The following is a 14,169-nucleotide window of genomic DNA, read 5'->3' as shown; positions in this document are numbered from 1 at the left end:
TTAATTTATTCGATACAAATTGAATTGAGTCTAACCCAAAATTTGTCAATGCCCAATTTTTAGAAAAACAATTCTGAGGACATAAATTTGCTAGTAAGTAATTTTTTTTTTTAGATGAAGAAAACAGTCTACACGTGGTAGTGAATTGTGGAGAAGCACTGCTGAAGAACAATACTTACTGGCCTCTTGTCAGTGATTTTATTAATATCCTTTCACATCAAAGTGTGGCAAAGAAATTCCTGGAGGATCATGGTTTGTTAGTTACTTGGATGAACTTTGTGTCATTTTTTCAAGGTATATTTTTTATTTTTATATTGTTTTCTTTTGAGTTGTGTAATACTATCAGCAGCTAAAAAAATTATTAAGCTATAATGAGAGAATGATACATATTGAAAGGCAGTGGGTAGGATACTTGCCTTAGAGTTGGGAAGACCTGGGTTTAAGTCATGCCTCTGAAACATACTAACTGTATGATCAGTGAACAAATCACTTAACCGTTTAGGGCCCCAGGTACTTAATTACCTGACTGCTGGTTGCAGATGAGTATTTACACTGATGGAGGGAGTTTCCACACTGAGAATTCTTACACAAATGAAATCCCAGGTCTGGACCAAAGAATTATTTATTACAGATGCATTTTTAAAATTAAGGTTTACTTCCATTGTTGTTACTGTCATTTTCATGAATGTCAGTTTTCCTGAAAACAGTTTATCAGTAAGCTGGGAAACAATTTTAAAAAGTTAAGCCAGAGGCTGTACAGTGCTGTGGAAAAAGCATTGGACTTGGTAGCAAAGTATTGGGTTCAAGTTCTGACTGCCTTTTTCACCTTTCTGGCTCTCAGTTTCTTCATTTGCAAAATGAGGTGCTTGTACAAGATGATCTCTGAGGTCCTTTCTACCACTAATTCTTTGAGAGTTAGACGCAGTGAGATAAGCGGTTTCTTTTTAAAATATTTTACATACTTGCACCAAAATATTCCATAGGGTCTATAAGAATTTTTTTATATGTTAAAGCATGTTAGATAATTATCTAATATCTATTAGCTATTCCCCTCCCTCTCCCCTTAAACTTTGCCACTATATAAGACAGTAAGAGAAAACTTATAAATAGAAATTCTTTTAGGTTTGTCTGACATGTACATATTTAAACATTTTTGTTTATCTTGTGAAATGAATCCTAATTGGTTAATTTAAAATAGGTGTGATCATTTGGAAGAATATGTCAGAGAATATTAGACCAGATATTTGATTTTTAACTTTTCCTCTTTACAGTTTTTAATGGTTACATTTGTCCTCTAATTTCCATCTTAATTTTTTAAAAGGTATGAACTTAAATAAACGAGAACTAAATGAACATGTGGAATTTGAATCTCAGACCTACTATGCTGCATTTGCTGCTGAGCTTGAAGCTTGTGCACAGCCAATGTGGGGACTGTTATCACATTGCAAAATTAGGGTATGATGAGAAAATTTTTATTGTTTTTATATATATATACACACACACACATATATATGTTTTTGCTTTTTAAGAAATTTTTTCTTCCATTTGAAATTTGTGCTTGATAATTAAGTACCAACTTGCATTAGCTTTGTCTTGACTAGCTTGGTTAAAATTGGAAAAAGCAAAGTTTTTGGAACTTGGATCAATGGGAAGTCTGTTTTTAGTCATTTAATGCTATGATTACTGCCCAGCATTCCATAACATACAGATACAGATAGCAGTGCTTTTTTCTTTCATTTTTCTTGGCCAATGGTAACTATTACTTATGTTCTACAAAATGAGATTGACCTCTGAATGAATTTTGCTCTCCACTGCTAGAACTCATAAACAACATATTTAACATAAACATTACATAACTCCTAAGCAGGTATTAAGATAGCTTTCAGTAAAAAGTAATTAAAATTAAGTAAGATATTATGTCATTACTATGTGATTATAATATATGTATACATATATACATATACATACATACATCTATGTATACTTGGATAGAACATTTTGGTTTTAGCAATACTCATACATACATACATACATACATACATACATACATACATATATTGTCTAAGCTATCTCCCACTTAATATTGTTTTGGTATGGTATTTATTTATCATATACAGGTATATGTTTATACTTCTTTTTGTTATGATCCTGTGGTCTTTAATAATTCTCAATTTTATCTTTTGTAACTTGACTTTTCCTGGTCATTTATTCCCAGAACATCTCCATCAGATGTTTCTTCGTAGTTCCTTTCTTTTAATCCTGAAATTACCCACCATAGGTAGTGTAAAAAGAAAGAAGTTAGAACCAGACTAGAAAGCAGCAGATAATCTGGGCAAGAAGGGAATTTAACTTGAGGGGAAAGAGTTAAATTTTGTTGAAATATGAGTTAGGAGCTTGCTTGGAGGTTACCATAGAAAATCTTTATAGGGATGAGATTTTTCTTGAGGCAGTTGCTTGAGTCTTTCCTAGAGAAAGATGCTGGTTGTTTTGAAGGTCATAGAAGATGCTGACTAGTCCTTCCTGACCTTGTGATTGTTACCCAAAGAAATGAATTAGATAAAACATTAGAGTTAAAAATGGACTTTGTATAAACCTAGTTATGATTAGACTGATTAATTGAGGGAGTATGTCAAGATACATTGTTTAAAAATTTAGGCAGGATACTACAATAATTCATTTTTTCCCTTTGTTCCACAAATGGATGGTTTGTTAGTTAATATTTGAGAAAGTAAATTAGCTTTTTATATCAATTTTTAATAAGTACATATTTTATTTGGCAAAACTTTAGTTAAGTACTTATATATCATTTCTTGGTTTTGTTCCTATTATCCTATTACGTTCTCTGCCAGCTAGGTTGCCCCTCTCACTATTACTGTCAATAAAACGGGGCCAAAGTAAAGTCTAGAAAGTAAACTAGGGAGCTCAATGGCACAGTAGATAGAAGGCTGAGCCTGAAGTCTGGAAGATCTGAGTTCAAATTTGGTCTCATGCACTTACTAACTGTGTAAATTTGAGCAAGTCACTTAATCTCTGTTTGCCTTAATTTTCTGAACTGTAAAATGTGAATGGTAATTGCACCTCCTAGGGTTGTTGTGAGGGTCAAATGAGATCATATTTGTACAGTGCCCTAACATAGGGCTTGACACATAATAGGCGATATATGTAAACACATTTTTGTCATCATTTTCATCATCATCAACGACAGCAACATTATTTACCATTAACATTTGTAACATTAACATAACATTATTTTTGAAGTTTATGGATTTTATTAGACTTTTAGTAGTTATTTCATGATATTTATTTTGCTTTGAATGAAAATGTTTTCAAAGTTTTTTTGCTTTTACACACCCCATGCTTAGATAGTAAGCACTTAATAAATACCTTTTGTCTTTAGAGAAAACAATATGATGAAAATGTATCTACATTTTTCATTTCTAGAGCTAAATGCTAATCATTGGTACCTATGGAATCAATGATTTCTGGATTTCACTATTACATTATTCAGGAAAGAATGTTAGCTGTTTATATAAGATTATTTGCAATTGTAAATAAAGGTTAAAATCTGATTTACAGTTTCCATTTTCTCAGGAAGTGGGAATTTTGCATGGTATATTTGGATGCAGTGAGTCATTCTGGCTAGTGTTGTAGGAGAGTAGCATGTAAGAGAGTAGTGAGAGAGAAATTTGGAGAAGTATGTGTCTGCCTGAATTCCAGAATGAGTAGTTTGAACCTTATCTTGTATACAGTAAAAAATCATTTAGTGGAATTTTGGGAATAATAATTTAGTAGCAGTGTGTAGGACAAATTGGAAGAAGGCCTGAAAGCAGGAAGAGTAGATGAACTATTGTAATGGTGAGGTCCCATATTATGGTTGGTGGCTGTGAGTAGAAAGGAATGGAGAAATAAAAAGATTGATAAAAGAACTAGTGATATTTAGCTCAGATAGAAGCTGACCGAAGAGGAGAGAAAGTAAGCATTACATTTGTCTTCAAGTATTTGAAAGGTCACAATGGAGCCATTTGTTAACTTCCTGGTTAAGCATTACCTATATCTTTTCAAAACAGCATATGGTAAAAATTCGGTTTCTTGTAAGGCAAGGTCCATTTCCCTGTTCTTCATGTTTTGAGATGTTTGTGATTGTTGAATTAATGATTAAAAAAATAAAAATAAAAACATGCTTGTTTGGTTATGTTACATGTGTATAGTTATAAAAAGTTACTATGTTTTTAGTTTACTAATTTGCCTTAGCTTCAAGACCTAGTGTAAGGTGCTTTTAGTTCGAATATGGGGTGAAAAGCAAAATCAACTTTAGACTGGCCTTGGCCAGTTCAAGGACAGAGGACTTTTCTGAGCTAGATTCTAAAAATTACTTCTGATTGGATGAAAATTACTTTATTATTAGTTTTGGTAATAGGGAAATCATCATATTTTATTATCAGTTATTTTTTTCTCCCCGAGCTATGTAAAGAGAAGGAGAAGCAACTCACCTTGCATTTTAAAATGCCATATAAACCTGTGAAGAGCTGGTACTAGTTACCTAGTGATGTGGATATAAACAGTGCCCTAAGGGTTAAAAAGAATATTAAGAGTTGCTTTTCTAGTACTTTGGAAATCCTGTAACTTGAGTCTCTTCCCTTTATCTTGAAATATCACAAAACTTCTGCTTATCTTCTAAGCTCCCTTATCTGTGTTCCCCCAGTCTCTAATGTTTAACCTGTGTCTCCCCTGCCCTGTCCTTAAATCTTTAAACCATAAAGAGTTCCTTTTGTCTCCCTCATCCTGTCCTGTCTTTAATCTTTAACCTCCATAAAAACTTCTAAAACTATATCATCCTTCTGAAACCTCATATAAACATAGCTCCCCCAACTCTCAGGGTCTCACTTAGCTATCTTACTAAGGAGGCCTGTGCTGCTTACATGTTAAGTAAAACTCCCAGTGAATGGCTAGGAGAATGTTATCTAAGTGAATTCTTTCACACCCAAACTCCCAAACCTGACCTCAACACTAGGATAGCTCTAGATATTAGTTGTGAAAAACATAGCTGTAAGACAATTAGTGAAACTTTCTGTTTTGGAAGCAGGCAGGAGCATTGGGGATTTAAGTGAAGATGCCTATAGGACTGAAAATTTTAAAGTGGAATTTCAGTTCATCTGTGAGAAAGCTAGTTTTAGTTGATGATGATATTATCGTAGGAATTAAAGGCAGCATTAAAGGAGAAAAGTCCCTGATTACACCAACTTTTTTTTGTATGTAGTTCCTTTGAAGTGTGTGTGTGTGTGGGGAGTTCTGAAGGGCAATTTTTTGTGGGAGTCAGAGGGTTCCCTGTGTTGTGGTGTAGGCATGCTAAGAACCCTGAAGTGCAAGGGTAAAAGGGCGTGACTGTGCCTTGAAAGAATTCAGCCACTCAAGTCTTCTTTCAGTCAGAGACAAGGTTTATTGTGTCACCAATAGCGGCCTAGATTTTAAGAATCTGTACATTTGTGATGCTGATACAAGTGGGCCAGCTTTTAAGAATCTGAGCAGTTTAATGGGGGCAAGATGGACACTTACACAGAAAGACTGGGAAGATCTGGATTGGATTAAGGAGTGCTGTTAGCCTGGTGTGGGCCAGGTGCAGACAATGGAAAGACAGTTAAGTGGCAGGAGAGCCACAGTGAAAGGGCTGTTAAGAGGATTATTGACTGGGATGGGGGATGCCTCAGGTGAATGGCAGGGATCTAGGCTGTGTGGGAAAGTCCAAGGGCGTTTCCTTTTTGGGGTCCAGATTCTAAAGACATGGTCTTCTCCTTTTAGGGGTTCAGATCCTATCCCCATAACTTCAAGCTTTTTATAAGGAAACAGTCATTGTACCATTGAAAATGAGACTGTCCATGTGTATGCTGCACAAGACATTGAGAGATACAGAGAGCTTTTTTTGTGAATGTGTATGTTTGCCCTTTCCCCTTTTGCTGAATTTGTCTTTTTAAGAAGGACATTAGTCAGGAGCAACTAGGTGGTGCAGTGAATAGAGCACTGGCCCTGGATTCAGGAAGACCTGAGTTCAAATTCGGCCTCAGACATGTAACACTAGCTATGTGACCCTGGGCAAGTCACTTAACCCCATTGCCTAATCCCAAAAAAAAAAAAGGAACATCAGTCTACAATTTTTTAGAATTGAGCGTGGGGAGGAGAGCAGGAGTGATGCTACAAACACACTTAGGTTTTCTTCCTGCCATGTGACTGAGTGCCAGGGGACTTTGAGAATTCAGTTTCCTAGACTGATGCATTTCATGACCTATAGCTGTGGGAGCAGAATGATGGAACACATCCACCGAGAGTGGACCTAAACTGTCAGCTTGTAAAACTAACACTTTTTTGAAATGAAGAATAAGACTATTTTTCTTTCTTCCTCAGTTTTTCCTTGGGCCAGTTATGGCCCTGATACAGACTTCAAAAGTGTGGCCCCTCCCTTTAATCTGCAAGTGCTATAGAGGTTTGAAATCTCTTGTCTCCACCCTTATCTTTCTACCCCGTAGCCATGCAAGGGTTGAATTGGTGGGAGTCCTTTGGGCTGAACTCTTAATACAGTAGCTTGAGTTTTTCCCCCCCCTCCAATAAATTATGTGTAGATGTGTTTTATTGAATTGTGTAAATTAAAATATAGAGGGTTGATTGGATTGAAGAAAATTTCCCACATGAGGGCTAGGTTGTCATAGAGATTTTTCTGTAATTTTTAAGTAACTAACTTAAACTACTGTTGAAGTAACAGTATTTCATTTTCATACTCCTTGGTCATTATTTAATTGGGGCCAGCACTGGCTGCACCATGAGGAGCCCTTGAAAGTGGGAGCTAGTCTGGGAGTTTACAGGTTAATTGTTCCCTGATGGACAGTGGAGATTCAGATGGCTTTAGGAATACTCACTTATGCCCCAGAGAGGTTAGGGTAGGTGAACCAGGTAGACTGATGGAAACCATTGGCTGATGATCAATCAGTCAGTCAATAAATATTTATTAAGTGTACCTACTATGTGCCAGGCATTATGTCAGATGCTGGGTATATAAAAAGAGGCAAAAGACAGTCTCTGCCCTCAAGGAACTCACAGTCTAATGAGGGACAACAAGGGAACAAATGAATACATTCATACAAGCTATTTACTGGGGATGCCTTGAATATAGCACCATGTAGACAACTTCCATTCTGGTTAATTAATAAAGTGACAGTCTGTTTTCTGTAGGCTTAGAGAAAGCAGGATGTGACCAGGTTGTGGGCTGCTTATGCTCTTATAGCTCCGTGTCACTTGGGACACATGTATTTGTGGATGGAGTGCTAGACCTGGAGTCAAGGAGACCCAAGTTCACTTTCCAGCTGGACAAGTAATTTGAACTCTGTGCTTCAGTTTTTTCAGATGCTAAAATTAGGGAGGTGGACTTGATATATGATTCTCTGACACCCACATAATATACACACAGCCAGCATCTAGTTTGTTACTGAAGAATATGATATTTAAATTTATTAAAAAACTATTACAATTTTAAATTTTAATAAATTCAAAAAATGCTACTCTTCTTAGTTCTTTATTATCAATAAATACCTACTTATTGAAATGAGCACTTATCAGAGACTCAGTAAGACTATAGTTTAATGTCAAAACAAGGTAACTGCATCCTTGGGATTTAGTTTAGGAGCCCTAAATGATGAGTTTAAGTTATGTATCTAGAACAAGACAGTGAGAATCTCTGTATTTCATGATGATTGGATTTGGGGCTCAAGATGCTATTAGTGACTTCAGCAGTTTTGGTCAGATTGGAGGGTTGGAAGCTGAATTGCAAAAGCTTAAGTTGTGAGTGGCTGTGTAGGACATTAAAACCATAAATATATTTTCACAGTCCCAGTCAATATTGCACCTGTAATTGCAATTCTTCATACCAAAGCTGGCTTGTATAAAACTTAAATGAGGACTGTAATCATATTCTTAGTATGGCAAACAGTGCTTTTGTTAGGAGTACATCTTCTTTCTATCTCATCCCATCCAGGTGGAAAAATTAAGAAGCTGTCAAATGAATCTGCTGTGTAAATGGGTTTTTAGTTGAGTGAGAAAACAGTATCTCTTGAATCTTTTATCTGTGGCTTAAAAAAATCCAGCTTTTCAAATGCAGTGGATGGTAATGGAGATGACAAATTATGGGAAGTTTGGGAATTACATGGGAGTATAAGGTTGAAGAAAGGTGGTGTTTTTTGTTTTTTAACAGGTGGTAGTGTTAGGGGAATCCAAAATTATAGTAAAGGGTATATGTAGAGACAGAAGGAGCTGGAAAAAGTGATTATCTTCATCACAGGGTAATTTGTGTCAGTTAATCAGCACTGGCTTATAGAATTGGGATTTTTCCTCCCATTAGAAAGTGACACTTAAAATTTATGCCTACAGATACAACAAATACATTTGCTGGATTGTAATAGAGATTGGAAACAAATGCCATTTAAAAAATATTAGATAATGCTAAGTTGATTAAAGTATTCCTTACTTCAATGACATTTTTAAGTAATATGTATTTAAGTCACCAGCTGAAGTTGGCTTTTATAGATCCATAATCACATAATTGTGACTGTTTGTTTCATCCTTAGAAATCACATTTTCTCAGTACTTTTTTGTCCTGTATAGTTATTGTCCATCTCTCTCTAAAAAATTGTTGTTGTTCTTCTTGACTGTCATAACACTTTATTTGGCAGAGAGATCAAGTGTTGGATGACGGATGCAGTTTCTGTGTTCTTTTATCCATTTCCTTTATTATGTTCCTATTCATCCATTTCCAATTTTCTACATCAATGCACTGGTTTTTTTTTTTTTCTAATTTGAATTTTATTTTCAGTTTCAAATTTTCCCCTTCCCTCTCATCACCTATTGAGAAGGCAAGAAAAATTTTTTAAAAAATTACAAATATATGTAGTCATGCAAAACAAATATTCACTTTAGCCATGTCCTGTCCCCCTCCCCCCCCAAAAAAGGTAAGAGGAAAGAAACATAAGGAAATATGCTTCAGTCTGCACTCTGAGTCTTTCAGCTCTCTAGTATGTTTCATCTTATATCCCTTGGAATTGTAGTTGGTCACTGTGTTGGTCAGAGGTACTGAATGTTTCAAAGTTGATTATCTTTACAATATTACTTTTACTGTATAAATTGTTCTTCTGGTTCTGTTACACTTCACTTTGTATAATTTTGTAAAAGTCTTCCCAGTTTTAACTGAAAGCATCCCCTTCATCATTTTCTAAAGCACAATAACATTCCATCACATTCATCTACCATAACTTGTTTAGCTATTCCCTAAGTGATAGGCATCCTCTTAGTTACTAATTCTTTGTCACCACAAAAAGAGCTGTTATAAATATTTTTGTGCATATGGGTCCTTTAGTCTTTCTTTCATCTCTTTGGGTTATAGATCTAGTAGTGGAATCTCTGGGTCAGAGGGTTAATAGGTTTTTGGGCATAGTTTCAAATTGCTGTTCCGAATAGTTGGACTAGTTCACAGCTCCACCAGCAGTTCATTAGTATACCTATTTTCCCACATCTGCTCTAGCATTTGTCGTTTTCTTTTTTTTGGTATCTTAGCCAATCTGATGGGTATGAGCTGGTTCTTAAAGAATTGTTTTAATTTCCATTTCTCTAATTATTAGTGATTTAGATTATCTTTATATGCCTATTGATAGCTTTGGTTTCTTCCTCTGAAAACTGCCTTTTCATATCCTTTGACCATTTATCAGCTGGGGTAATAACTTTTATTCTTGCAAATTTGACTCACTTCCCTATATATTTTAGAAATTGCTCATATCTTTTCATAAATTCAACATAGAGGAACTACCCAACATATTGGAATTCCTTTGTTCTTCTTTTAGCATTTTATGGATATTAGTTCAACATTCTGTCTTATCACGTTTTTCTTATTCCCAATCCTTAAGTATTCCCCTCCTTTTTCCAATAATACATGTCCTTGATGTCTCTCATATGCTTATGTTTTTATTGATACTGCAGTCTTCTTATATCCTCTCTAGACTGTAATTTTCCTGAAAGTAGGGCCTATTTGATTTTTGTCTTTCTATACCCAGCGCCTGGCACATAGTGATGTTTACTAAATACTTTTGATTGATATAGTTTTTCATTTCCCAAGTGAAATAGATAAATAATCTATAGGAGTCACTAATTAGTAAATTGAGGCAAGCTAGATGACTCAGTGGATAGGGCGCTGGGCCTGGAGTCAGAAAGACTTGAGTTCACGTATGGCTTCTGAACCTGGGCAAGTGACTTAACCACTGTTTGCCTTAATCCACTGGAGAAGGAAATTGCAAACCATTCCAGTATAAATTTGCCAAGAAAACCCCATATGGGGTCACGAAGAGTTGGACACAGGTAAATGACTGAACAACACATCACTAAATTAACTATTGTCTTAGGTTCTTGGTTAATATTATATTTGCCTCTGAAAATCCTAAACATTTACAATGCTGTTTTTTGTTTGTTTGTTTGTTTGTTTGCAGGAAACACAAGAATATACAAGAAATGTTGTTAGATATTGCCTAGAAGCACTTCAAGACTGGTTTGATGCTATTAACTTTGTAGATGAGGTATGTACTTGTCACAGAAGTTAGCAAAACTGCCTTAAAGTATAATCAGAGAATAATACCTCTCAAGTAAAATGAGGAACAAAAATTAGATTGTTCCTTACATGAGAAATTATTGTTTTAACAGTGTACACTGGAAAGAAAAGTCAGGAGTTTTTATCCACCTTTAGGACAGAGACGATACTCAACAGTAGTAATCGTTTTTGCTGGTTTCATAGAGAAGTATTTATTTCATCAGATATTTAGTTAGTCTTAACAAAGATCAAGAGTATAAACTTGTCCCAAGAATAGAAGTGATTCTGCACTTAAGAATGGGATTCTGCACGTTGATGACATGATTACCCAAATTATATTAAGTGGATGTTTTCCTTATCTGAATCTGAAATGACTAAAAGATATGCCCGTAGGAATGAATTGTAGAGAAGTAGGTACAATACTTATTGTGATATAGTACTTACACAATTGGATTAATAGATTAGTCTTTAAGAAAGAAGTGCCATTCATCAAAGATCAAAAATATTTTTGGGGAATCAAGTACAGAGGTATCATTCTTTGAGATTTTATATACATGATTATAATTTGAATAGTTATAGTTAAGATAGACAGTTAAAATATCTTAGAGTCAGAAGACTATGAATTGGGTGTAGTTGAATGACATAAGCACATAGATAACAGCTGTCTTTGTGGGAGCAGATGACCACTTTCATTTAGCTTCATAAAGACTTGCTTTCAGAAGGATGCTAAATGTAAGAATTTTCATGTGGTTTAGATAGAGTTAATGAAAGAATATTAGATTGTATGTGGAGCTGGAAGAGGTAAATATCATAATCTTATATAATGCTTTGTACTTTTGTTGGAAAGTATTTCAACTTGTATTCTTAGTTTACTTGTTCCTCACACTAGCCTTACAAGGGAGGCAAGGTATTATTTACTCCCATTTTACTGATGATGGGAGATTAAAATACTGAGAAATTGAATGATGTATTCTAAATTAATTGGCAAATTCTTCATGGAGATAGTTGTAGAGCCTTGTTCTCAAAACTTCCAGTTCCCTTTTTAGCTATATCATACTCTCTTTTACATTAGCATATAAATAGAAGTTGGTCTGTTAGTTGCTTTTTCAGAAATGTTAAACAACACGGACCACTGGTATGAAGGTATCTGATTATAGTTTTGTGTCAGTGTAGGCCAACAGTTTTCATTTGGTAGCAGGATGTTAGATTACAGTATGGTGGATTAAACATCCATCAGTGTGATTCTAGTATTGACTGAGACACAGTTTGGAGGTGAGTTGTAATACTAAAGCCTCAGAGGACAAGATGAGTTGGGAGGCTGTCTACCTGTCATCCCTTCCCTTCACCAAATGAACTTCTTTTCCTAAATACATTTCCCTGATAGCATCTTTAAGTTCTATACTTCTTTGATGTTCCTGCTTAGTTCAGTTTTCTCTGTGATAATCCATTTTCAAGTCTTCTGAGATCATTGTGTTCCACATCTTGCATTTATACAACCGCATTGGTATTGATATTAAAAATATTCATCTGTGTTTCCTGGAGAGGCTTGGTTCTCTTCTTTATTAAAGGAGATTTTATGTTTCCTGAAAACCATCCAGTCCACTTTCCTCTTCCTTCTTCTCCTTATCATTCTCTTTCTCCTCTCTTTTCTCCTTTTCTTTCTTTTTCTTCTTCACCTTATCATGCTCTTCTTCCTCCTTCTTTTTCTCCTCTTTCTCTTTGTCCTTCTTCTCCAGCCCAGTACAATGCCCATTTGTACTGTTTGTCCTACATAACAAATACTAATGGATAAGCTCTATACATTTGTCCATCCAACCACATGACATAATCTGGGCAGTAGACATTCGTCATCCACAACATTCCAGGGTAAATGGCTAAGAGAAACTCTTGGGTGGTAACGGCTCTCTTCTGGGAGACTCTCTGATATTTCTCTTCTAGTTAGTGAATTATGTCAGATATGGATAATAACTGTAAATAAAGGGTGAGTCCCTACCTCGTAAAAATTTACTATTCTATCATATTAAGGAATTTATTTCTTTTTTAAAAAAAAACTCCCAATAGTAGGAAAAAGTTATTTCACATCTGTTGTCATTATTGCAGTTCCTTACCATTTATGATATGGTTTTCATACTATTCATCACAGTTACCTGTGACTGTGATGATTTTATAGGTTTTAACTATATAGGAAAATATGTTCTAACATTTTTAGCTTTATTTCTATTTTTTTCTTATGTACTTAATTTTCTTTGGCTTAATTTCAAGAATTGTTTTTCATATAGAAAAAAAATTTCAATTGTGTTATTTTTTCATTAATATTTTAGTAAAACTTGAAGCATTAGGTGCAGGGGTAAAACAGAGTATAAGTTTTATTTTAGCAAATCTTATCTTTACAGAATTATATAAAGTATTGTTTTTACCTGTGGCTTTTTATTTTCTTTGTTTATATTTCAGCCAGCACCCAACCAGGTTACTTTTCATTTGCCACTACATCGTTATTATGCTATGTTTTTGAGTAAGGTAAGATTTGTCTTTGTATGGGTCTTTCCTTTTCTAATAGGTGGGAAATTATATTTTAGATAAAAAAAAAATCTTAAGTTCTTTAAATTTTATTTGTAGGCTGTGAAATGTCAAGAGCTAGATCTAGATTCTATTTTACCAGATCAGGAAATGTTGATGAAACTAATGATTCACCCACTTCAAATCCAGGTAAGGTTTCATGCTTCTTGGAGGTTTTAGGTAGGAGTTATTGGTTGTATCAAGTGCATTTGAGTCTTATTTGACTTAGAATCATATAACAGAGCCATAAAGGACCTTAGACATCATTTATTCCAACTCGTGTGATTTTATCATAATTGTCATAGTTGAAATATTTGTGTTTGGCTCTCTCATTTTTGCCATATCACTTGAATTTTTTTGAGTAAAACTTTTTGTTTTCCCAGAAGTCTGACCATTTCCTCATCTTTACTTGGCCTTTTATATAACAAAAGCACAAAGAGTAATATACTGTGAATGAAGAGACTTGCGACCTTTGGTTACTAACTCACTTTGATTCAGTTTCTTTACCTCACTGGTCCTCAGCTACTTTATCTTTAAATTGATGTTTCTGAGGTTTTTTTCAGTTCTGAAAACCTAAATACTAAGATTCTATGTCTATCAGTGTCACTTTGATTACAAATAAATAGAACATTTTACTTAAGTTGGTTTTTCATTAAGTGATAGTTTTATCAGTAAATCAATAAGTATTTAGGATCCTCAGAGGATAAAAAACACAGTGCCTAGGTATTCAGGGAAGGGGGAAGGGAGATATGAAGAAATACATGATGACATCTTTTCTAAGAAGGTTCCAGACTATTTGAAGAGACAGGTATAAATACTTAGAGAATTACATAACAATATAAAACATTGAAAGAATTATTGTCAATCTGAAATATTGCTTTGATCTATTTACCAAATAAGTTAGAGTTATTTTTACGAGGTAGGGACTCTTCCTTTATTTACAGTTATTATCTATGTCTGACATAATTCGCTAACTAGAAGAGAAACATCAGAGAATCTCCCAG

At 34.6% G+C, this 14,169-nt stretch overlaps 1 protein-coding gene across 3 annotated transcripts in view; it reads left to right on the top strand.

Annotated features, from left to right (window-relative positions):
* The window catches only part of UBR3 (ubiquitin protein ligase E3 component n-recognin 3), a 309,463-nt gene that overhangs the window by 127,052 nt on the left and 168,242 nt on the right, over positions 1-14,169 (top strand). For all 3 annotated transcript variants that reach the window (XM_027865976.1, XM_027865977.1, XM_027865975.1), the window contains exons 9-13: positions 115-294; positions 1,322-1,455; positions 10,512-10,598; positions 13,061-13,126; positions 13,226-13,315. In XM_027865976.1, the coding sequence (XP_027721777.1) occupies positions 115-294; positions 1,322-1,455; positions 10,512-10,598; positions 13,061-13,126; positions 13,226-13,315 (557 nt within the window). The remainder of the gene's footprint in view (positions 1-114; positions 295-1,321; positions 1,456-10,511; positions 10,599-13,060; positions 13,127-13,225; positions 13,316-14,169) is intronic.

The sequence above is a fragment of the Vombatus ursinus genome, unplaced genomic scaffold (genome assembly GCF_900497805.2).
Source record: "Vombatus ursinus unplaced genomic scaffold, bare-nosed wombat genome assembly UNPS02014779.1, whole genome shotgun sequence".
Lineage (NCBI taxonomy): Eukaryota > Metazoa > Chordata > Mammalia > Diprotodontia > Vombatidae > Vombatus > Vombatus ursinus.
Note: the sequence above shows the minus strand (reverse complement) of the source record. Positions and strands in the feature narration are given on the sequence as shown.